The sequence below is a fragment of the Cervus canadensis genome, chromosome X (genome assembly GCF_019320065.1).
Source record: "Cervus canadensis isolate Bull #8, Minnesota chromosome X, ASM1932006v1, whole genome shotgun sequence".
NCBI lineage: Eukaryota > Metazoa > Chordata > Mammalia > Artiodactyla > Cervidae > Cervus > Cervus canadensis.
In genome coordinates, this window is record NC_057419.1 from 7,637,619 (window position 1) to 7,661,205 (window position 23,587).

The 23,587-nt window shown below is 41.7% G+C and overlaps 1 protein-coding gene across 1 annotated transcript; it reads right to left on the reverse strand.

Annotated features, from left to right (window-relative positions):
• Positions 1-1,253: 1,253 nt before the first annotated feature.
• On the reverse strand, positions 1,254-12,162 carry LOC122435371 (odorant-binding protein-like). The gene is made up of 7 exons (XM_043459511.1): positions 11,968-12,162; positions 11,370-11,506; positions 8,838-8,908; positions 4,696-4,806; positions 3,677-3,778; positions 3,201-3,243; positions 1,254-1,460 (listed from the first exon to the last, which is right to left on the reverse strand). Exons 1-6 carry the CDS (start codon positions 12,145-12,147, stop codon positions 3,224-3,226), a joined length of 621 nt encoding a protein of 206 aa, XP_043315446.1. The 5' UTR covers positions 12,148-12,162; the 3' UTR covers positions 1,254-1,460; positions 3,201-3,223.
• Between the last annotated feature and the right edge of the window lie 11,425 nt (positions 12,163-23,587).

Below are 23,587 nucleotides of genomic sequence, written 5' to 3' on the forward strand. Positions count from 1 at the left end.
ACATAGGTTTGGATGTACTCCGGGAGTTGACGATGGACAGGGAGGTCTGGCGTGCTACGGTTCATGAGGTCGCAAAGAGTCGGACGCAACTGAGTGACTGAACTTAACTGAACTGCCTGATGGGGCCGGATACAGAATCTTAGTTTTCCGAAACAAAGAAACACGTTTTACATCCCTTGACAGTTTCATTTCTAGTTTTTCTTAATCCTTTTTCTTTAAAGACACATGAAGTAAGTTGGAAAGTGTTTTCAATTCCCAAGTTGGATGTTTGATGTCAGGTTTTAAGAAGTTTTCTTTGGGCATTAGAGGGTAACATACGTTTCTCATCTGTTTGAAGCCATCCTGAGGGGAGTAAAATATCTCCGTCAGACAGGGAACCTCACCATTCCTCAGGGTAATAATGGGGTTTTATATCAGTGTGAATCTTGTCCCACAGGAGGTGGTGGTTTAGTCACTCAGTCGTGTCCAACTCAAGTCCCCAACGACTGTAGCCTGCCAGGCTCCTCTGTTCATGGGATTCTCCAGGCAAGAATCCTGGACTGGGTTACCATTTCCTTCTCAGGGGATCTTCCCATCCCAGGGATTGAACCCAGGTCTCCTACACTGCAGGTAGTGTCCTGAATTAGAGGCAGCTTCTTTACCAACTGAGTCAGGTGGGAAGCCCCACAGAAAGGGGGCATGAATATTAACAGACAGGGTGGCTGTCTCTCTTGTTTGCCGGTGGGCTCTTCTTTTTCCCTCTGTTATGTCAGAATCATCCATTTGATGGCCCCAGCAGGGTATTACTGCCACTTCTTTGGGTAGTTGAATTGCATCCAAGAGGGGTGTAGTCTTAATTTCATCTAAAAGGACAGGGGAGATCCTGTCCCCTGTCTCCTGTCCCATGGTTGTTTGGTCTTTTTTCTCCCTCTCTCCTGGACACCTGAGGGCATCTCTATCGAATCCTCATCAGAATTGCATCTGATGAACACCTGTCCTATTTAAGGCACCGTTTCCTGGGCTTTCCCTGGTAGATGGTAAAGAATCCACCTGAAATCATGAAGACCTGGGATCAGTCCCTGGGTTGGGAACATTCCCTGGAGAAGGGAAAGGCTACCAATTCCAGTATTCTGGTCTGGAGAATTCCATGGACTACATAGTCCATGGGGTCGTAAAGAGTCGGACATGACCGAGCGACTCTCACATTTCCTGGATATTTAAAGTGGAAAATTGTGTGTTTGAAATCAAGTGGCTTTTGCATAGCCACACATTTGCAGGGCAGATATTAAATCAATTTATTTAAGCCTTCAGAAACCAAATACCAGCAGACAGCACATGACCAGTGATCAGGAGAAATGACATGGGAAAGAGAGTGTGTGTGTGAAGAGAGAAGGATCCTGTTAATCAGGAAGCAGGAAAGTCATCTTTGTGTTGTTGATCTTGGTTCCATGCAGAAGAGGATGTGACTGGTCTCAGTGACTCTGAAGGTGAATAAAACAGGGTCAAAAGTTTAGTAGAGGTGAGTGTGTGATGGCTGAGAGGGTTGAGCCTCAGGCAGCAGGCTGTCCAGGGTACAGGAGCTGGTAGGGGATCCCGTGGACAGAATCCTGGTGGACGTTGATACTCCACATCTCTGAGATGGCAGGGTCCCTGTGGAAGTTTCCCCAGAATGTACCTATGGTGGGAGATTTTCCACTTGGGATTGATTTGAGGTGCAATGATTTCTGAATGCATGCTCATGGTGATGTTAATCTAAACGTGGTTTACTGTCAATGTGATTGAGATACATTCTTCTCCTAATTCCACAAAGTTTATCTTTTGGGTCTTCAAGAACTAATTTTTTTTTTTTAATTTCATTTAGGAATATAGGTGATTATCAAAGTTGTATTAATTTCAGGGGTACTGGAACCTGATTCATGTATACATACATATATTAATATTGATTCTTTTCCAGATTCTTTTCCAATTTAGGATTTTACAGAATATTGCATTTAGTCCCCTGTGCTATGCAGTTGGACCTTCTTGTCTATCTGTCCTGTTTACAATAGTTTGCTTTTGCTGACCCAAACTCCCAATCTATATCTTTCCCAAATCCTTTCCCCTTTGAAACAATGTCTGTTCTCGATGTCTGTGAGTCTGATTCTGTTTTGTAAATAACTACCCCATCTCTTATTTTTGATTTCATATATAAGTGATATGGATTGTAGTTGTCTTTTTCTTTCTGAGTTACTTCACTCAGTATGATAATCTGTAGGTCTAACCACGTTGCTGGAAATGACATGATTTCATTCTTTTTTTATGACTGAGTAATATTCCATTAGATATTTGCAGCATGTTTTTTTTTTTTTTTAATTAATCATATTCCTCTGCAAGCTGGTGTGTTTTTTTGCCTTTTTTCTCTCAGTAACTTTTTCTTAACAGGAAATTAAATCCACACTTTAGCCAAGATCAGTGTTGTTTTCTGAGGCTGTCCTAGTTTTAAAACCTTAAAGATCCCAGTAACAGAAATTACCTTCTAAGGAGGAATATGATTCAAATGCATATTTCAGACAGTGTGGCTGGAAGGCATTTAAATTCTGTCAGAATCATGTGAGATGAAACACTGGTCTTGAGAAGCTGTGCACACTCTTTAATCCTGGTGTTTCTGGAGGACAGGTGTGTGTGGACAACTGTCAGGTCAGGACTGATGGAAACACTAAGTTGTTTCCACCAGCGTGTGGGGATTCCTGCTTCTCTCTGATGACTGTTCTGCAAGATTCCTGCAGGATAAGGCTCTCTCACCAAAGCTGCTCAGCAATAATCAAGCAAACAATTTGTAATTTCATACGTCTCAAGATAAGAGAAATTACTGAACGTAATAGACAAGGCTCTCTAGTGCTAGAATGCAAGTTATCGGGACAAATAATTGTTACGTGCAATGTTTGGCATGTATGAAATAGGTGCTAGTGGTAAACAACCCGCCTGCTGATACAGGCAATGTAGAAAGGCTTGTATGGTACCCAGGCTGAGAAGATCCCCTGGGGAAGGAAATGGCAACCAACTTTAGTATTCTTACCTGGAGAATCCCATGGACAGAGGAGCCTGGTGGGCTACAGCCCATGGTGGTAGTACTGAGTCTGACACCCCTAAAGCTACTTAATGGGCATTGGGCCTAAAATAGCAATGTATCCTCATTGATTTATCTGGTGGAGCACCATTAATAACAAACTATGTATACTTACAAAACTGTTGACCTCAATTTTATTCACTCCTCTGGACAGTCATCTGTGGAAAAACAAAATGGGAGAAATCAAAGAGCCTCTGATTATGACCATTCTCCAGTATTTTTAAGATTTCTTTTCTTTTTTAAGCAATGTATATTATAAGAGGAGCTTCCCTGATAGCTCAGTCAATAAAGAATCTGCCTGCAGTACAGGAGACCCAGGTTCCATCCCTGGGTCTGAATGTTTGCCTGGAGAAGGAAATGGCAACCCACTCCAGGACTCTATGCTGGAAAATCCTATGGACAGAGGAGTCTGTCAGGCTACAGTCCATGGACTTACAAGAGTCAGATATGACTTAGAGACTAAACCACCATCAACCACCACTCTACATGAGATTACTTATGGAAAAAGAAATTTTAAATAAGATGATTTGTTTCCTGATATTTACATACCAGGTGAAAGATATAGTCAGAAAAAAAGTGTAATTTCATTACCATTATCAGTGAAATTCACAATATTTTCTTCTGGAATCCCTCTGTCAGTCGCCTCCTTTTTGAACTTCTGATACCTTCTGTCTGAAATCTTGTCACGTTTGCCTGAAAATCACTATGCAAAAAGGAGAACGCACAGAAATTTCTGAATATACAGAACAAGGAATTGAATGTGCCAATCTGATCTCCACCTGTATAATTTAAGAGAGACTCAAACAGTTTCCATGTCCCATGTTGCAGATATCTGCTGTCCTAAGATTTAGTTTCCCTCTAACTCTGTAACTAAACTCTGCCAGCATCAGCAGCAGGACCCCCAAAGACTTGCAGGAGCTCCATGAATTTGAGACTCAACCCATGTCAGTAGGCAACTGACTTGCTTCTTTTTTAACTTCCCAGGACCTGTACCTGGATTCCTGTCTTGTACTGGACTGAAATTAGCAGCAAACTGGGTTTTCCCATTGTGGAGACACATTAACCCCATCACACACCACTTGGGGGACAGTTTACTCTTTAGCCAACCTTTCTACACAATACCTTTTCTGAAACTGACATCTATTATCTCAATGGTACACGCACTGCAGTGCTTCTTGTGGTCAATTGGGGTCATGTCACTGTTCACAAGAAGAGTGCATTGTGATAATTGAACAGGATGAAGATACTTTATAAGTTTCTGTTCCAGGGGTTATAATGCATGAGAAAACTGATATAAAGTGATGTCATTCAGGCCAGCCTCATTATAGCCATGGCTTGAGCTTAGTTGACGTATTTTTTTAAATACTCTATAAAAACAATTTTTTAAAAAATCAACGTGTAGAGATTATTTTCAAATATTTGAAAATTACTTTTGGCCCCAATTCTTATTAGGTTACCTTCCATGATACTTAGGTCAGTGAACACGAATACAAAGACCTTGCACAGTGAATAGTGAATATTGCCAACACCTCGTGATTTTCTGAATGAAAGTTCTGACATGGACATGTGGTGTGACAGTAGCAATGGGAAATTTAGAATGCCATACATACCGATTATCCCAACCAAGTCTGTCTCTTTTCCATCTTCAGCCACATTGTGAACATATCCTACTATATGGGTAAGTGACAGTTGAAGAATTCTAACTTTGTTTTGACCCGCATCTGTGAGAGAGAGAAGAGATACGTATGTACAACCCCGCATTCTTTTGTTGTCAGTTAGATGTATTGTGACAGACTGGGGGCATTACGAACGGCATGTGTGGTATTGATGGATGCCTCGCTCCACAGGTGCCCTGAATGATACCGTGGATACAACAGCAAGAAGAGGAGGCAAGGCCTTCCTCATTCTCACGTTTCCGACAGATAACCAGTCACTCCTTGCTGTCTTACTAAGATGCTTTCTAGAACCTGAGTCCGAGTGAAACCAATAGATGCATATTTTTAAAATTTATCTAATTTCAGTTAATTGTTTGCTACTCTGAATGTTCCTTGCTGTCTGCAGGCTTTCCCTACTTGTCTGGACCCGGGGACCACTCTCCAGTTGGGGTACACTGGCTTCTCGTTGCAGTGGCTTCTCTCTGGTCGAGCAGAGACTCTAGGAGGTGTGGGCTGTGTCGTTGCTGCTCGCTGGCTCTAGCGCATCTGCTCAGTAGCTGTGGCACATGGGCTTTGTGCCCCATGGCATGCAGAATCGTCCTGGGCCAGGGATCCAACCCATGGGTCCTGCATTGGCAGGCCGATTCTTATCCACAGGATCACCGGGGAAGTTCCCAACAGCGTTTTCAACAGCATGAGGGTATTATCAAACAGAAGTTCTAACATCCTTTGTATTTCTGTTATCCCAGCCATGGCATTGATTTCTCTGGACCAAAATCAGCCTACCATTCATAAGCTTGTGTTCCTGAGTGCCTAAGCCTCTTCCTGGCAACCTTCAGAATACTTTACATTAATTACTCTGTCTCCTCTGCCCGCTCAGTCTGGGGTATGACAGAGCCCACTGCCGTGTCTGTTGTTCTGAAGACAGTTCACCTGCTGAGACATGCAGGCCGTGAACTCCATCCCCACCTGGAGCCCTGCCCCTCCTCTCTGCCTGCCCGACCACTCTGCCCCCCGTGTTGGGACAAGAAGCAGCTCTGACCTACTGCATGTCACCTCTAAACTGTCTACTTCCATTCTGCCTCTCCTGGCCTCCGTCACACCTTCCTGCAATCACTCAGCGAGATGGGATGTACAACTGCCCAACTGTGTTCCTGAGACATGAAAACACCTTTCTTCAGTGTCTAAAATACTGAAAATCATCAGTCTGCTTGAGGAGAAAAAAGAAAATAGCAGCTGAAATAGCTTCACCATCTCATAACCCCGAAAATATATGCAACACATCCAAACCGACCATGAGTCCGTGAACCTTGGATCGAATTGGAATAACTTAAGATTGATGATGCATGTCCTCAGATTATCAGTGACCGCCTGTTTTTGACCATGACTTCACCAAGGTGGGCATGGCAGAATCACTGAATTGTCTGTGAAGGCCATGGTAAACAGAGTAAATCTGTCTTCTGGGTTTCAGGTCACCGACAAGGTCACTGTCTGTGCTGTGCTTGATGAGAGACACCACACCTCACCAAACACTCCTGGGGGTTAGCTCCTGAAAGAGACCTGTGCGAGACGGCAAACTCTTCTGTTTCTCTCCCTTGTTATTTCCTCTTTAAAAATCCAGCTAAAAGGTATTACAACAACAAAGGAAACAATAACAGTGGAAGCATTCATGACTCAGTCAAAGGAAAAAATAATATGGGAATAATGATGAATGGAAAGATTGAAGGCAGGAAGAGAAGGGGATGACAGAGGGTGAGATGGTTGGATGGCATCACTGACTCGATGGACACAAGTTTGAGCAAGCTCTGGGAATTGGTGGTGGACAGGGAAGCCTGGCGTGCTGCAGTCCATGGGGTTGCAAAGAGTCAGACACAGCTGAGCAAATGAACTGAACTGAAGAATATGAGAGCATAATTTAAAAATCAGATTTAGATTTAGATATCTTAAGACTGGTTTTAAAAAGTGATTGACCCCAATGTACAAACTCAAGACAGAATCTTGAGACGTCATTTCACAAAGCTCTTGTAAATTTCCTGTGAGAAACATCTCAGTCTCAGTTCAGTCACTCAGTCGTTTCCGACTTTTTGCAACCCCACGGACTGCAGCACGCCAGGCCTCCCTGTCCATCACAAGCTCCTGGAGTTTACCCAAACTCATGTCCATCGAGTCAGGGATGCCATCCAACCATCTCATCCTCTTTCTTCCCCTTCTCCTCCTGCCTTCAATCTTTCCCAGCGTCAGGGTCTTTTCAAATGAGTCAGCTCTCCACATCAGGTGGCCAAAGTATTGGAGTTTCACCTTCAACATCAGTCCTTCCAATGAACATTCAGGACATTCACGGTGAGAATCGTACAAAATACAAATTCAACACCTGTGCTTAGTCTCATTTTCCCGTTGTTCAGTAGCTGGGTCACGTCCGGCTCTTTGTGACCTGACAACTATAGGAATCCAGGCTCTTCTGCTCTCCACTATCTCCCAGTTTGCTCAAACTCATGCCCATCGTGTAGGTGATGCCATCTAATCCTCTGCCACTCCATTCTCCATTTGCCTTCTTTCTTCCCCAGCATTGAGTTCTTTTCCAACAAGTTGGCTCTTATCAGGGGGCCAAGGGATTGGAGCTTCAGGTTCACCATCAGTCCTTTCAGTTAATACTCAAGGTTGGTTTCCTTTAAGATTGACTGGTTTGATCTTCTTGCAGTTCAAGGGACTTCAAGAGTCTTCTTGAGCACCACAGTTCAAAAGAATCAATTCCCTTGTGCTCAGCCTTCTTTATGATCTGATCATCATATGATCTTTTTGCTCTCACATGCATACATGACTACTGGAAAAATCATAGGTTTGACGCTATGGTTTGTTGTCAACAAAGCAACATCTCTGCCTTGAACGGCAGTATCTAAATTTGTCTTAACTTTACTTCCATGGAATAAGCATGTCTTAAATTCATGGTTGCAGTCACCATCTGCAGTGATTTTGGAGCCCATGAATATAAAATCTGTCACTGTTTCCACACTTTCCCCTTTCTATTTGCCATGAAATAATGGAACCAGATGCCATGGTCTTCATTTTTTGAATTCTGTGTTTCAAACGTGCTTTTTCATTCTCCTCTCTCACCCTCATTCAGAGGCTCTTTAGTTCCTCTTCACTTTCTGCCAATAGAGTGTTATCATTTGCTTATCGGTGGCTCTTGATATTTCTCCTGGCCATCTTGATTCTAGCTTGTGATTCATCTAGCCTGGCATTTCACATGATGCACTCTGCACATAAGTCATGTAAGCAGGGTGACAATATTCAGACCTGAGTTATTGCTTTCTCAAATTGGAACCAATGCATGTTTTCCTGTGCAGTTCTAACTGTTGCTTTGTTGCTTCTTGATTCGCATACAGGTTTCTTAGGAAACAGGTAAGGTGTTCCGGTATTCCCATGTCTTTAAGAATTGTCCACAGTTTGTGGCAAGCCTTTCGTCAAAGTCTTTAGCATAATCAGTGAAGCAGAAGTTAGTGTTTTTCTGGAACTCCCTTACTTTCTCCATGATCCAGCAGATGTTGGCAATTTCATCTCTGGTTCCTCTGCCTCTTCAAAACCCAGCTTGCACATCTGGAAATTCTAGGTTCACGAGCGACTGAAGCCCAGCGTGAAGGATTTGGAGCACAAACTGACTAGCATGCGAAATTAGCATGACCGTGTGGTAGTTACCATTGTTTGACATTGCCCTTCTCTGGGATGGGAACAGAAACTGCCTTTTGCAGACCTGTGGCCACTGCTCAGCTTTGCAAATTTGCTGGCATATTATGTGCAGCATTTTAACAGCAATATCTTTTAGGATTTTCAATAGTTCAGGTTGAATGTCATCAGCTCCACTAACTTTTTTCCTAGTAATATTTCCTAAGGCCTATTTGACTTCACACTCTAGGATGTCTGGCTCTAGTCTTGTTGAGTAAAGCTCAGTTTTGTGGAGACGGTCCAGCCCTTGACTTCTAACTGTTAGGAGGAGTAGAATGCAGATGTATGGGGGTAATTGAAGGAAGTCAAGACCAAGATTGCCACCCAAACACGCTCCTCCCAGTGAAACACTCTTACATTCAACATCAAATACTTACATTCAACATCATAAAGCAAACCTTCTTGCCTTACCCCTGTGACACGTTTTTTTACGCATTCTCCGTCTGACCTTAAAGACAAAATATATTCAAGTTGTTTTATTAAAATAGGAAGATTTGGTATATAATTAGAATTTCTTTTTGTATCAGAGCCCAGACGGTGCTTGTATCACCTTAGTACCTGTGAACAATGGGAACAAAGGGAAGAAATATATTGTCTTAGATCCAGCAAATATCAGGTGACAAGGATGGTTTGTCTACACATTAGATCTGACTAGTTGTTCCAAAGATAAACTTCAAATACACTATAGGTTTGTTTAAAGCCAATACACATGGAGACGTCTAGAATTTTAGGAAAACCTAATAAGAATGAGCCGTTCCTTTATATAGTTTCTGAAAACTGAGAGGAATAGCCATGATGACAGACGTTGGCTGTTCTCACAACCTTGGGAGTGAGTTATTAGAGAATATGAGACCCAAATATCACCAAGAGTTAGAAGAAAATTTTTAATTTTCTCAGAACGCACACTCTTCGTCCATCACAATCCCATAAAAGGATTAAACATTAAAGACATCTATGTGCTATATACACATCGACACATACAGACACACAAACAAAAACACAAGTACATATGGTATGCTTGTATGATATAAGGAAATTATGCATATATAATATATGTTAAGTATATATTGTCACCTATGTAACAGAAAGGTTTGGGTGACTTCCTATATTGTCCTCTGTGCATTGATGTGAAAAAAGAAAAAGGTATATTTGGCACATAGAATGCACAGGAAACAAATATTAAAATGGGCATAACTCAACAAGAATTGGGTTAATTTTTGAATGGACTCCTTGCAAAGAAATGTCCACAGTGAATTGATTTTACTGTTATCAGTCTTTAGGGAAATATACTGAACTTACTGAAGAGAATCATAAGGTGGGAACCAAACAATTTTCCAAAAGCTGCAAATTTACAAAATTTTATCTATGCAATCCAAGCCCTTTCATGTGGCTGAAAAACACAGCTCCCTGTATATGTGGACACAAAGTTAAATTTTAAAACCATTGTGCTGAGTGAGAGAAACCAGAGAAAATGATGCAGAGTACATAACTTTGTCATCTAAAGATCCAGAAAAGGTGAGAATAAGCTGGTCAGTTGTTAGCTGTTGCCCAAGGGGTAGACATTGAATAATGAGTGATGAAAGGGAGCTGTGATGGAGAAATTTTATATATATATATATATATATATATATATATATATATATATTCAAATTTATATATAATATATATATTTATAAATATATATATATAATCCTAATCTTTATCTTTGACTGTGCTGAGTCTTTGTTGCTATTTGGCTTTTCTCTAGTTGTGATGAGTGAGGGCTACTCTGGAGTCTCAGGCTTCTCACTCTGGGTAGCTTCTTTTGTGGAGCATGGGGTCTGGAACACGGGCCCTAGAGCACAGGCTCAGTAGTTGTCTCACACATGCCTTGTTTCTCTGCAGCATGTGGGGTCTTCCTGGACCAGAGATGCAACTTGTGTCTCCTGCACTGGCAAGCGGATTCTTTACCCCTGAGCCACCATGGAAGCCCAGAATTCTATATCTCAACTGGGGAGCTCATGGGACAGTTGTGGATATATCAAAGCTCATGGAATTAAGACCTCGACAAAGGTGCAGATTATACACAAATACACTTCAGTAAAGCTGATTTCAGAAATGGTGGCTGTGTGACAAGTTAAATACAGGGCACCAAAATTGTCAAGACAGCAGAGGATGATAATAGGTGTTCTTAAAATATTAGTGACAACACACACGTGTATAAATATGTGTGTGTGATATATATCTGTGTGTTTGTGTGAGTCTGTTTCTGTATGTGTGGTTATAATTTGACTGTAAGTATACTATCTCGGCTCAGTGGTAAAGAATCTGCCTGCAATGCAGGAGACCAGGGTCCCCTCCCGGGGTCAGGAAGATCCCCTTGGAGAAGGGAATAGCAACCCACTCCAGAATTCTGGCTGGGGGAAATCCATGTTCTTTACCCCTACTATCACCTGGGAAGCTCATCTGGGGCTATGAAGACTTTAGTGAATTCGGTGGTGATGAAATATTCCCGTGAGGAAGCCCCACAGAGCAGAGCTCACTGTGGGCTCTCCCAGTACCGTCAGGTTCCGGGCTTGATGGGAAGCATCTCTTACAGACTCTGCAGGAAGGGTTCAAGCCCCTGGTTGGTTCCAGGACATGAGCCTCTTCCCGCTGCCGAGTCCCTCTTTCATTTAGTGAGTTGCTGCCAGTGGAGCTTCTGGAACTCCCACCCTCTTCTAAGCAAAAGCACCAGGACTTCCCCTGGAGGCTCACAAGTGAACAGCCCCCACCCCAGCTCTGAGACCCTGCTCATCCACAGTTCATGGCATTATGCTCTCAACATCATCCAGAATTCCCAGCAGATGGAGAAGCCACACCCTCTGCTAGACTCAAGAGCTTATAGTTTGTTTGTTTTTTTTTCCCCCTTCAGAGTGATTTTTACTTACTTGACATAAAAGTCGATGTCAACTGTATCATTTGGATGAAACTGAACATGACGTAAGTAAATGTGGAATGGTCCGCCCTCAGTGATAATGTCTTTGTTACTGGCTGCGAGGTAATGGGTTTTCCATTCCCCTGAAAACTAAAATGAAATTCTTGTGAGGAAGCTTCGTCCATCTCTGCAAATTCTGCCCGACATTATCCCTCAGGAGGTTCCCTTGTCCTTTCACTTGGGCAGAAGTTACCCATCTTTATGGACACTGTCCTAGGTATAAAATCAGGTGGAAACTCAACTCGCATAAAGGAGGGAACTGAGGCATTACTGAGCTGGCTTGAGCTGTCTTGCAAATGCAAGAGCCCTAGTCGAATAGCCGTGTGATCTTCCTTCTGTTTTACAAGAGCAGTGAACATGCATGAGAGCCAATGAATAGACGGCAGAGATGACATGGAGGCCATGCAGAACAGGTATAGAGTGAGTGAATGGAGCGACTTTGAGTTGCAGGGAGATGGCCAGACTTAGGGATCCACATGACCGAGCCTCAAAAGGGACACACACACACATATACCCCAAGACCTCCTCCCAGCGTGCACCACCCCTGGTACCGGTACGAGAAGTAGCTGAGCTTCACCTAGGCCTGCATAAAGCAGACCAAGGACAGCGCTGAGCAGCAGAACCTTCATCTCACCGTCTCTTCTTCTGCAGAAGCTGAGGGTGTCCCAGTGGTTGGAGAGGATGCAAAACCGGTGCCTCTTTTCTAGCGTGCATCTGTTGGCGTGATGCATCACGGACCAATGGTTGTTCCTCTACAACCAAAGTCACACAGATGTCATCCTCCGTTTCCTGGTTGGTAGAGATAAGCATTTCTGGCACTCTGTCATTTCAGTAATGAGATTAGTCTGAAGAGAAGGTTACCTGGATCTGGCCTTTTGTCATTCTTATAAAGAGATTTGTTTCAAGAGAGGCTTATGAATGAAATCACAGTACACATGTGATAATTTCAAGGTCAGCAATATTTATTTTTTTTTATATCCGGAGATATAAAATGGGATGAGCTGTCCAAGGTACACACCGCCCTCCCGTCATCGCCCCCCCCCCCATATTGTTCACTTAACTTAGAGGAAAGTGTTTAAAATTTATTATGTAAAAGTAAATATTGACTGTGTGGGTTAGCCAAGGAAAATCTGTTTTGTAAGCGACCCTTGGAAAGCCTCCTGTTTCTCAAAAGTGAGGAGCATGTCTGTACAAAGCATCCCACAGTGGGCTCTTTCCTCTTAATTTCTAAGAGGAAGAGCCATTCAAATGCCCTTAACCTGATATGAAGAAGGCATGTTAACAATTCATTTTCATTACCCCTTTTCCAGACACCTTTTACCCACCTAATCTGTCATGTAGTACTTACTCACTGACCTAGTTGTTTCTCTGGGTGAGTGAAAAAGCAAGATAGTAGTTCTTGTAATTTTTAGAATTTAAATGGGAAAAGTAAATTTACTAACTCTATACATCTAGTTATTTTCCTAACTCTGTATGAAAGAATCTCTTGTTTTGTATTTTTAGTCAAATTTTTACTTATGTTCATCTTCATTGATAGTGATTTATCAAATAAATACATTAAAAGATTAGTCTTGTTCTGAGTATAGAAATGGAGAAACAGTGAGTTTCAGGATTCCCAAGTCAGCTGAGGGCCAATCCCTGCAGGGTTCACCCAGTACTGGCTTCTCCTGGGACAAATCAGAGCTGAGAGTCCTATGCTTAGATTGAAGCCTGTCTCAAGAACGTCTTCAGCTCGTGGCTTCAGTCGAAACTTTCCATCTTGACGTGGAACAACGGTATTATCTTTTGCTTTCTCTTTCTTCTTTTCTTTTGGTTCCGTGTCATTTTTCTCTTTCAGTCACACATTCCTTCGTATAGTATCCAGCTCTGGTATTTGGCTGTGACATCTGGATGATTGAAGGCTTTCATGTCTCAAAAGACCCTGAAATGGTTCCCTGTCTTTGGTCCTCGATCCAGATAATAATTTGGTTTTTTGTCTCTTTGTCTCTTTTGTCTTCACCCAGCAGCATGCAGGTTCTTAGTTGTCCAACCAGGATTAGAACCTATACCCAGCGCACCAGAAGTGCAGGATCGCAACCACTGGACCACCAGGAAAGTCCCTGAATCTGATGATTACAAGCAGGGATGTGACCCCAGCTAGCAGCCCTTGTCTTCCCATCATCACCCTTCCATCTCTTCCTCTGCACTTCCAGCACTTTCAGGTTTTTCTTTGGGGTTCACACCAACATGTGTCCCCTCGGAATGTATCCTAAGACCATCGCATCTTAGGACGGCCTCACTGTCTGCCAATCCAGGGGAAATTAAACATCAGTTACTCTTAAGAGTTCATCGCACCAGTTGTGAAAATCCAGTTGTCTTCCGTTCATCTCAGCGCTCCTTCCCTCACTGTGTTCTCACGTCTGTTCTCTATGTCTGTGTTTCCACTCCTTCCTTCCAAGCTGGTGAGAAGTTGCTTTCACACAGGGAGCCCAGCCATATGCTCTATGACGACCTAGAGGGGGTGAGATAGAGCGAGAGGAGGGGCTCAAAAATGAGGTGTTGCAAGGATATTTATGACTGATTAGCTTGCTGTATGCAAGGTCTGAAGAGAACATTGAAAAGCAATTCTCCAATTAAAAAAATGAACTAAAAACGAAAATTGCCACTCATAAGGTAGTTCATTAAAAAAAAGAATCCTATTGTTTTTTACCAAAAGGAAGTCATACAGCCTTGAATGCAAACTGACTTGAATGTCATGAACAGTGGTCAAAATATAGATAATCTAATGATAAATAAAAAGACAACCATCTTACTCAAATATTAACTCTGCAAGCACTCAAAAATCAGGTTAAAGCTAGGCTTGCTATGTCTCCTTCTCGAATTTATCCACGTTTCTGTAACCATGAAGCCTCTCTCTTCCAGTACGTTAATTTTGTCTTGCTTGTCTCTTTTCTCTGTTAGCACTGTTTTTGCATCTTATTGCACACCTCCTATCTAAACAGTGGACGGAAGTTTTTGAGGTTGGTTTCCAAAAACTCTGCATTCCCTCTAACATTCATGAGCAAGGTTCCAATGAAATTAGAATTTAATTTGACATAATAAACCATAAGCCCACTTTTTTCAAAGAAAATAATTGCATATGTAGCTTTATTACCAAAAAGGTCTTTTAAAAATATTTATTTACATGTATTCCCCATCCCAATCCCCCCTCAAAGTAATTAGCCTCCAACTAACAAAGATAAATGGAAAAAAATTATTTATTTCCAAATTTATTTGCTTCAGGTCTTAGTTGCAGCACATGGAATCTTTGTTTCATTATAGCCGGTTTTTAGTTATGGTGCATGGACTCTCTAGCTGTCTTACCAACAGGCCAATGAATCCGAGAAATGAGGTATTGAGGCAAGGGATATGACCTTATTCAGAAAGCTGGCTGACCTAGAAGATGGCAGACTAATGTCCCCAAGTAATCATCTTGTCAGGGTCCAGATGCCTGGTTCTTATATAAAGCCAGATGGAGAGAAGCAATGAGGGACTCAAGTCAAAAGACAGAAGAGAGAGCAAGAGATAGTGAGGAACTAAAGTAAAAAGCATCTTCAGTCTTGGAAAACATCTCTCCCAAGGGCCAACCTTTGGAAGGGGTGTGTTCATCTCTTCCTTTCATTGGTAGGAAAGGTCAGATTGTCTCCCTGTGAGCTGAACAAAGGCACTTTAGTTCAACAGCCAGGCAGAAGGGTGTGGTCCTCTGAGGCAGGCCTTTATGTTTGCCTATGATAGCAATGGCAAGGAAAAGCAAGTCAAAAGGAGCAGTTCCAACATGGAGTCAGAACCGGTTCTTCTCTACGACAATTCCCCCCATCTAAGTCCATTCCATAAGTCTTGTTGAAAATGGGGGTGACAACCATCCTGCTTTATCAGATTTCTCTTTCTGGGGATGTCTCCCATTGCTGCTTAGTGTTTTACATGTTGAAATGTGTCTTCTTTTGGTTCGTCTTTGTAAAGGGTCTGGAAGTCTAGACTTAGAAAGACTGCTTCAAACCCAGAAGGCAGCATCTCAAGTTCTAGAAGCATCTCAAGTTATATATGTGAAGATCAAAAAGCCAGGGCTTAATGAAATGACTTCCTTGGTCTGTACCTCAGCCATCTGGGCGCCTGTAAACCTGCTTTCTCAGTATTTCCTCAGGGTTCACCAGATGCAGTGGCTGAAGTCTGATGACTGCTAAGTGACAGGCATTCCTCCTCCTCAGGGCTCACCAACTCATGTTCAGTTCGGGTCAGTCACTCAGTCATGTCTGGCTCTTTGTGACCCCATGGACTGCATGTTGGAGACCTATAATTGCTGGTTCCATTTCTCAGGGTCCCCTCTTGGTCATGAATGTGACCAGTGTCTGTGGGACACTTTCTGATCAACTTTTCTCCCACTGTGTTGACAGTCTTGTTTCAGTGATTTTTTGTTTGTTTGTTTTTGCCCAGTCCAGCCACATATTCAAGCCACTACAGGTGTGATGTTTTGTACCAGGTCCAGCAGTTTTTTAAAAAGTCTGGATTGTGTCTAACTATAATCCAGGAGACATTTTCCCTTGAATCGTCTTCCCATCCCTAGAATCACACTGTTCCAATTATTTTATGTTACACGTGTGATTTTCTCAAAATGTTTAGCCATAGTGGTATGTTGAATGCCCTATGACATATTGGTTACTGCAAGAGACAAAAACCTTATAAATTTAACAGGATATAAGTAATGGAGCTAGTAACATAGACAGTGATGTAGTTCAACAGAGAAACCTGAGACGTGATTTGAAATCAAAGAGCAAAGTTAAACAATGGTTAGTATAACTAGTTTTATTCCAGTTGCAATAATCAAGTGACCGAAGGAGGCATTAACTGATTTAATGAGCTATCTGCAGTTTCATTGTACTGGCCACACATATTTATACATGGCTTAATGTTTGAGACAAGCCTATACTGGCAGAAACTTCTAGGTAGAGAGAAAAAGAAAATATTTGTTTTATTCACAAAAGTTTTAATTTACCAAGTTGGTATAAGTCATAATTATTTTAAGAGAAGATTTTTCTTACACCTGGAAAATACAGATTTAAACTAGTAATTTTGTATATAGAAATCATAAAATTTATGACCATATGTACTAGTTCACTCAGGTCTATGTAAGTAATTCTTTATGTTAACAGCATTGTGAAGGCTTCAGGTTTCCCATCAGAATTCTTTCATATTTTCGTTTACTCAGTTCAGCATTATGGTCTGACAGTTAGAAACTTGTGTTTATCCAAAATTCTTTTTTATCAGTGTTCTGAATGGAAAGCATTTCTCCAAAGGCATAAGAGTGAAACCATAGCTGTCTATAATGAGAAAAGACTTCAGAAGTCAAGTTTAAATCTGATTTTACAATGAAACTGACAAACCAATCCGGTTATTGCTGTGACATACACTTTCAGATAATAACTAGAATTATGACTAGTAATACTTTACAAAAACATATCAGCTTTTTAGGAACTCCATATAATCTCTAGACTGTCTTTATCATTTGTGATATAAGTTAAATTTTTACTAATCTGAAAACACTCCCATGAAGTTTAACGTATCCAGTGAGCCTAATTAGGTCAATATCTTCCTGTGGGGTATTTTGGGAGCCCTTTATCGTCCCAAAGTTACACAAAGGTTATTTGATTTGAGAATTTTGTCAAAAGAACTTCCAAAACCAAAAAAATTTTTAAATACAAAAGGCTCATATATCTCTTTGAAAGAAGTTATTTACTAAGCCAAAGTGGCAATAAAAAAGTTCAAAGGCAAATACAGAACAGATCACTTAAAAAGGTAAAGAAACAACATTTGTTTTCAAAAGCAACTGAACATTTCAGAAAACTTGCCTTTAAAAAAAAATTTACATTTTGCATCCACTTACTTTAAAAATTCATTTATTCAGTTAAAGTTGTTTTAAACTTACTCAGTCCTGAGTGATCATGTACAAAGCCCATTTTGGGGTCTCTTATCCACAAATCTTTTGTCACGTAATTGTTTCAGCATAATTTTAACTTTTAAGTTGTAGAGTATGTGGAGAGATCCTAAAAGGCGGAAGCCTTTCTAAAAGTTCACTCAAAACTCCTGTTTAATTTGCATAATTTCCTCAAAAGTTTCTTCACACTGAGTTACTTTCCTTATTGACAGATTTGTAAGAAATACGATAAGATTTTATTTAGCTTTTGTTAAATGTTGACACAATTCAAATATTATACTTAAAGTTATGTCTAATGTTGATGATCAAGACAGGTCTATATTAGTTAGATCAACAAACTTAAACAATACCAGGCACTAATTTAATATGGAATATCCCAGTTCACATGAATGTGACATTCATTTAAAATAATGATTTTCTTTTATTTAGAATTGTATGGTTTGTATGTTTGTGAGCACTTACATTCACTTAAGTTAACTAAATATAGCTCTTTTATAAATCAACTCTGGCAGCGTTATCCAAAGACAAAGATGCATACACACAGCAACAAAGAGGTCTCAGTTTATTTTCAAGAATTCAGTCCTAAGTCAGGTAGAGCAATGTAAAAACCCATCAACTTGCAAAAGAGTTTAGACTCAAGTGGGGTTTCTGAAAAATGGAACGAGTCAAGCTCACTTGGCTAGATGGCTGAATATTTGCAGAAAAAGAAATTTATAAGTATCTTGTACAAACCAACTTCTAAATTACATTACACTCTCTTAAATTTGCATGTAAAAAAGGCAGTGCAGATGACTGTTCCTGAGAAGGCCAGATGGGACATTTTCATCTCAAAACTACAGGCAAATTTTTCCTAGAATGACTTTGTTGCCCTATGGCTTAATAGTCACCAGCCTCTTAAGATAAATGGGAAACTTTCTGGAGTGGTAAAGCATTTTTGGAGCCACCCTTGGGTCCTGAAAAGGCTACATTTGTAAAACAAAGACAGTTTTGTTTTTCTTTTTGAAAGAATTGCAAATGGTTACCTCAATGAAACTGAAGGACTTGCCATACCCCTTTCCCTATGTTGGAAAGCTTTGCTTTTACTCATTTAACTTAGGGGAGACGACCTCTTGAGAACGCTCACAGGCAACACCTAGGCTCCTGTAAATCAATCTGGACCGAAGGGGAATGAGGTCAAGGTACCAGGAAAGACAGACTGAGAAGTCTGCATAGTCCCGCCAGGAAGGCAGCAATCAGGGGGAAGTGGGTTCAGTGATTAGCTTGAACCAATATATGCCTCATTTGCATGGAAGCCCTGAGGACAAATGACCTCTGCAGCTAGGGTCTTTCCCAAATATTTTCTGATCATGGCCGGCTAGCCTCAAGCTCCTGGCTGGCTAAGCCAGATTTGTTACCAAGTCCAAGCGCCCTCTGGTCACCACACAACAGGCCACTGCGTCTGAGAGACTAGGACAGGCCACTGCGTCTGAGAGACTAGGCGTTGAGGCCCGGAATATGGCTTCATTTGGAAAGCCAGCTGACCGAGAAGATGGCCGACTAACGTCTCAGGGCAGCCATCTTGTTGGGGTCTGGATGCCAGGTTCTTTTATAGAGTCAGACGGAGAGATGCAATGAGGAACTAATGTTGAAAGGCAAAACAGAGAGTGAGAGATAGTGAAGAAGTAAGGTAACCTGTGTCTTCAGTCTTGCTAGACATCCCCGGGAAGGACCAGCCTTTGGAAAGGGTGTGTTTATCTGTCCTTTTTTGTAGCCACTTACAGGTGGTCAGGTTCAGATGATCTCTCTATGGACTGAAGAAAGGCACTTGAGTTTACAGTCATGCAGAGGGGCAGTGTCCTCTGAGGCAGGTCGTTATGTATCATGGGGCTTTCCTGGTGGCTCAGGGGGTAAAGAATCTTCCTGCAATACGAGAGACCCAGGTTCATCCCCTGGTCAGAAAAATCCCCTGGAGAAGGGAATGACTACTCACTCCAGTATTCTTGCCTGGAAATTCCCATGGATGGAGGAGCCTGGCAAGCTACACAGTTCATGGGGCCCCAAAGAGTCAGACATGACTGACTGGCTAAAAACTTTGACTTTGATTATATATGATTATAATAACAGCAGCAGTGAAAAGCAAGTCAAAGAAAGAGTTCCAGCCTGGGGTCAGAATTTTTCCTTCTCTTCTGCAGCAGTTGGGGCAAATAGGCTCAGCAGTGCATCATGTGGATTTAGCTTGCCTGGAGCGTGTAGGGTCTAAGTTCCCCATCTAGGGATTGAACCTGCAGTCTCCAGCATTGCAAGGCAGATTCTTAGCTACCGGATCGCCAGGAAAGTCCCACAAGCACAGTTCTTGAGATCTACCTTGATGACCTTGTCTACACAGAGCTTCTCAAAGGGGAAGATGCTCAGTGACTCCCCAGACAAGGTGGCACACGCCACTGGTTGTGATGGAGCATGTTTAGTGTTGAGCATGAACCTGCATTTCTTTTCTGTTTTTTAATCAATTTATTTATTTTAGTTGTAGGCTAATTACTTTACAATATTGTGGTGTCTTTTGCCATACATTGATTGACATGAATAAGTCGTGGGTGTACATGTGTCCCCCATCCCAAACACCCCTCCCACCTCCCTCCCCATCCCGTCCCTTAGGGTTATCCCAGTGCACCGGCATTGAGTGCCCTGTATCATGCATCAAACTTGTACTGGTGATCTATTTCATATATGTTAATAGACATGTTTCAGTGCTATTCTCTCACATCATCCCACCCTTGCCTTCTTTCACAGAATCCAAAATTCTGTTCTTTACATCTGTGTCTCTTTTGCTGTCTCATATATAGGGTCATCGTTACCATCTTTCTAAATTCCATATATATTCATTAATATACTGTGTTTGTTTTTTATTTTTTTTCCTGATGTACTTCACTCTGTATAATAGGCTCCAGTTTCATCCACCTCATTAGAACCGATTCCAGTGCTGAACTTGGATGTCTAACAATCACCCTAGGAGATGCCATCGCTTCTGGTTCCAAACCACACACTTTTCACCAGGAAGTGTTCTCAAAGGTTTTCACCTGTCTAAGAATTCCCTGCCATACCGGTACACTGTGTAGATTTCTCTGTCCTTAACCAGCAGCTTTGATTTGACCAGACCCGGAAAGGTTTCTTCCAAGGGTGCTTTTAGGAAATTGCTTCTCAACCAGATGTGCTGTGGCTCCCAGGGGAGACACTTGTGTACGGTGATGTTTCTGGTTGTCACAGTGGGACAGGTCGTTGTTGACACTTTCCATGTGGTTGTTAGAGATGAATCAGGCTACTGAAGAGCCTGCAATGCACAGGACAGTAGCTCACATAGAATTATCCAGTCGTGTCCATCACCAGGAGCCTGAAGAGTCCTGAATCACTTGAGTTAGTTAACCTGCTGCTCTGACCCAGAATGAAGCCTCAGTCCTTGTAGGAACCTGTAGCTTTTCTACAGGATGTGTTTCCCCGTCCAGTGTCAAAGACCCAAGCTCCCTAAATCCTCCTCCTTCCCCAGTCATTCATCTCTGGTTCTTTTTATAAGCAATCTTCATTCCCTGATGAGTAACTTCCATAATCATGGTCTTCACACTTTGATGTTGGCTGAATCTCCAGTGCTAGAGCTGGTGAGTGAGTGAGTCAGGGTGTTTCCTCAGAGGTTTTTGTCCCCAGTGGGTAAATTTCAGCAACCATGTGTGCAAGAGGGGGCATTTCTTGGTGAAAAGAAATATCACACAGGCATCAGAGAGGGCAGGTTCCACAAAGGGCGTTTCTATTGTGGCTCACCTCTGTGTACTTTTGGTTTTTTGTTCCCGAATTGGTATTTATCCGTTGGTGTCTGTTTGTCTCCAGTTCCGTGTGTGTGTGTTTGTTAATTCCTGTGTGGGTATTTCAGGCAGTAAGCCTTTGGGTGTAGTCTTTGATCAAAACGTTTCATTATTAATACCAATTGAATAGGAATTAAGATTCCCCACCCCTCCTCCCCCGCCCTACTCTTATCATTGGTGTCTGTTAGCAAATGCCAGGTTGGAACCCAAAGCCAGCATCAATAACAGTAAACCTCAGTTTTTGCCGTTCTCAAGGTGTGTGCACCAACAAATGAGACAAAAGTTTCATTTTCTGCAGAATGTCTTGATTTTTCCTTTTCCCTACAGAAACAGACTAGAGATTAAGTTCAGTACAATGTGCTGTAAACCTTTACCTACATGTACATCATAAAGAATGTGTGTTCTGTAGGATTCCTCCTCTCATTGCTTTGTCCCGAATCCAGCAAATGCAGATTTAATGCCTACAACTGCCTAAGCCTGAGAATTTAGCAAGAAGCAGACAGACTCAGTACATCATCCAGTGAGCAGCCTTGCTGTGAAAGTAGGCAGAATATATAAGAGCTTAACAAATAATTGGGCTTCCCTGGTGGCTCAGCTGGTAAAGAATCTGCCTGCAATGCAGGAAGTCCTGGGTTCGATCCCTGGGTTGGGAATATCCCTTGGAGAAGGGAGAGGCTACCCACTCCAGTATTCTGACCTGGGGAATTCCATGGACTGTATTGTCCATGGGGTCGCAAGGAGTCACACACGACTGAGCAACTTTCATAACATGAGTTTGTAAGTTGTAGGAAGAAAAATAAAGAAAGCTGGAAAAAGGTATTGATGAGCATATTTACCGGGCAGGAATAGAGATGCAGAGATAGAGAACAGACATGTGGACCCAAGGAGGGAAGGAGAAGGTGGGGCAAAGTGAAACAGAAACACTAACATATATACACTACTGCATGTAAAGTTGGTTGCTCGTGGGAAGCTGCTATATTGCAGTAGGACTCAGCTGGGTGATCTGTCATGACTGAGAGGTTTGGGATGGCAGTTGGACGGAGGCTCAAGACAGAGACAATGTATGTATACATATAGCTGATTCACGTTGTAGTACGGCAGAAACCAACCTCGCATTGTAAACCAGTAACACTGCAATTAAAAACAAATTTTTAAAAGTAAGTGTTAGTATGCTCTAATGATCTTTATCTTTCTGGCTTACTTACTTACTTAGTTACTTCAATCTGTATAATGGGCTCCAGTTTCATCCATCTCATTAGAACTCATTCAAATGAATTCTTTTTAATGGCTGAGTAATATTCCATGGTCTATATGTACCACAGCTTCCTTATCTATTCGTCTGCTTCCATGTCCTGGCTATTACAAACAGTGCTGCGATGAACATTGGGGTGCACATGTCTCTTTCAGTTCTGGTTTCCTCGGTGTGTATGCCCAGAAGTGGGATTGCTGGGTCATATGGCAGTTCTATTTCCGGTTTTTTAAGAAATCTCCACACTGTTCTCCATCGTGGCTGTACTAGTTTGCATTCCCACCAACAGTGTAAGAGGGTTCCCTTTTCTCCACACCCTCTCCAGCATTTCTGGCTTGTAGACTTTTGGATAACAGCCATCCTGACTGGCGTGTAATGGTACCTCGTTGTGGTTTTGCTTTGCATTTCTCTGATAATGAGTGATGTTGAGCATCTTTTCATGTGTTTGCTAGCCATTTGTATGTCTTCTTTGGAGAAATGTCTGTTTAGTTCTATGGCCCATTTTTTCATTGAGTCATTTATTTTTCTGGAATTGAGCTGCAGGAGTTGCTTGTATATTTTTGAGATTAATCCTTTGTCTGTTGCTTTGTTTGCTATTATTTTCTCCCAATCTGAGGGCTGTCTTTTCACCTTGCTTATAGTTTCCTTTGTTGTGCAAAAGCTTTTCAGTTTCATTAGGTCCCATTTGTTTATTTTTGCTTTTATGTCCAATATTCTGGGAGGTGGGTCATAGAGGATCCTGTTGTGATTTATGTCGGAGCGTGTTTTGCCTATGTTCTCCTCTAGGAGTTTGATATTTTCTGGTCTTACATTTAGATCTTTAATCCATTTTGAGTTTCTTTCTGTGTATGGTGTTAGAAAGTGTTCTAGTTTCATTCTTTTACAAGTGGTTGACCAGTTTTCCCAGCACCACTTCTTAAAGAGGTTTTCTTTTTTCCATTGTATATCCTTGCCTCCTTTGTCGAAGATAAGATGTCCATAGGTTCGTGGATTTATCTCTGGGCTTTCTCTTCTGTTCCATTGATCTATATTTCTGTCTTTGTGCCAGTACCATACTGTCTTGATGACTGTGACTTTGTAGTAGAGTCTGCAGTCAGGCAGGTTGATTCCTCTAGTTCCATTCTTCTTTCTCAAGATTACTTTGGCTA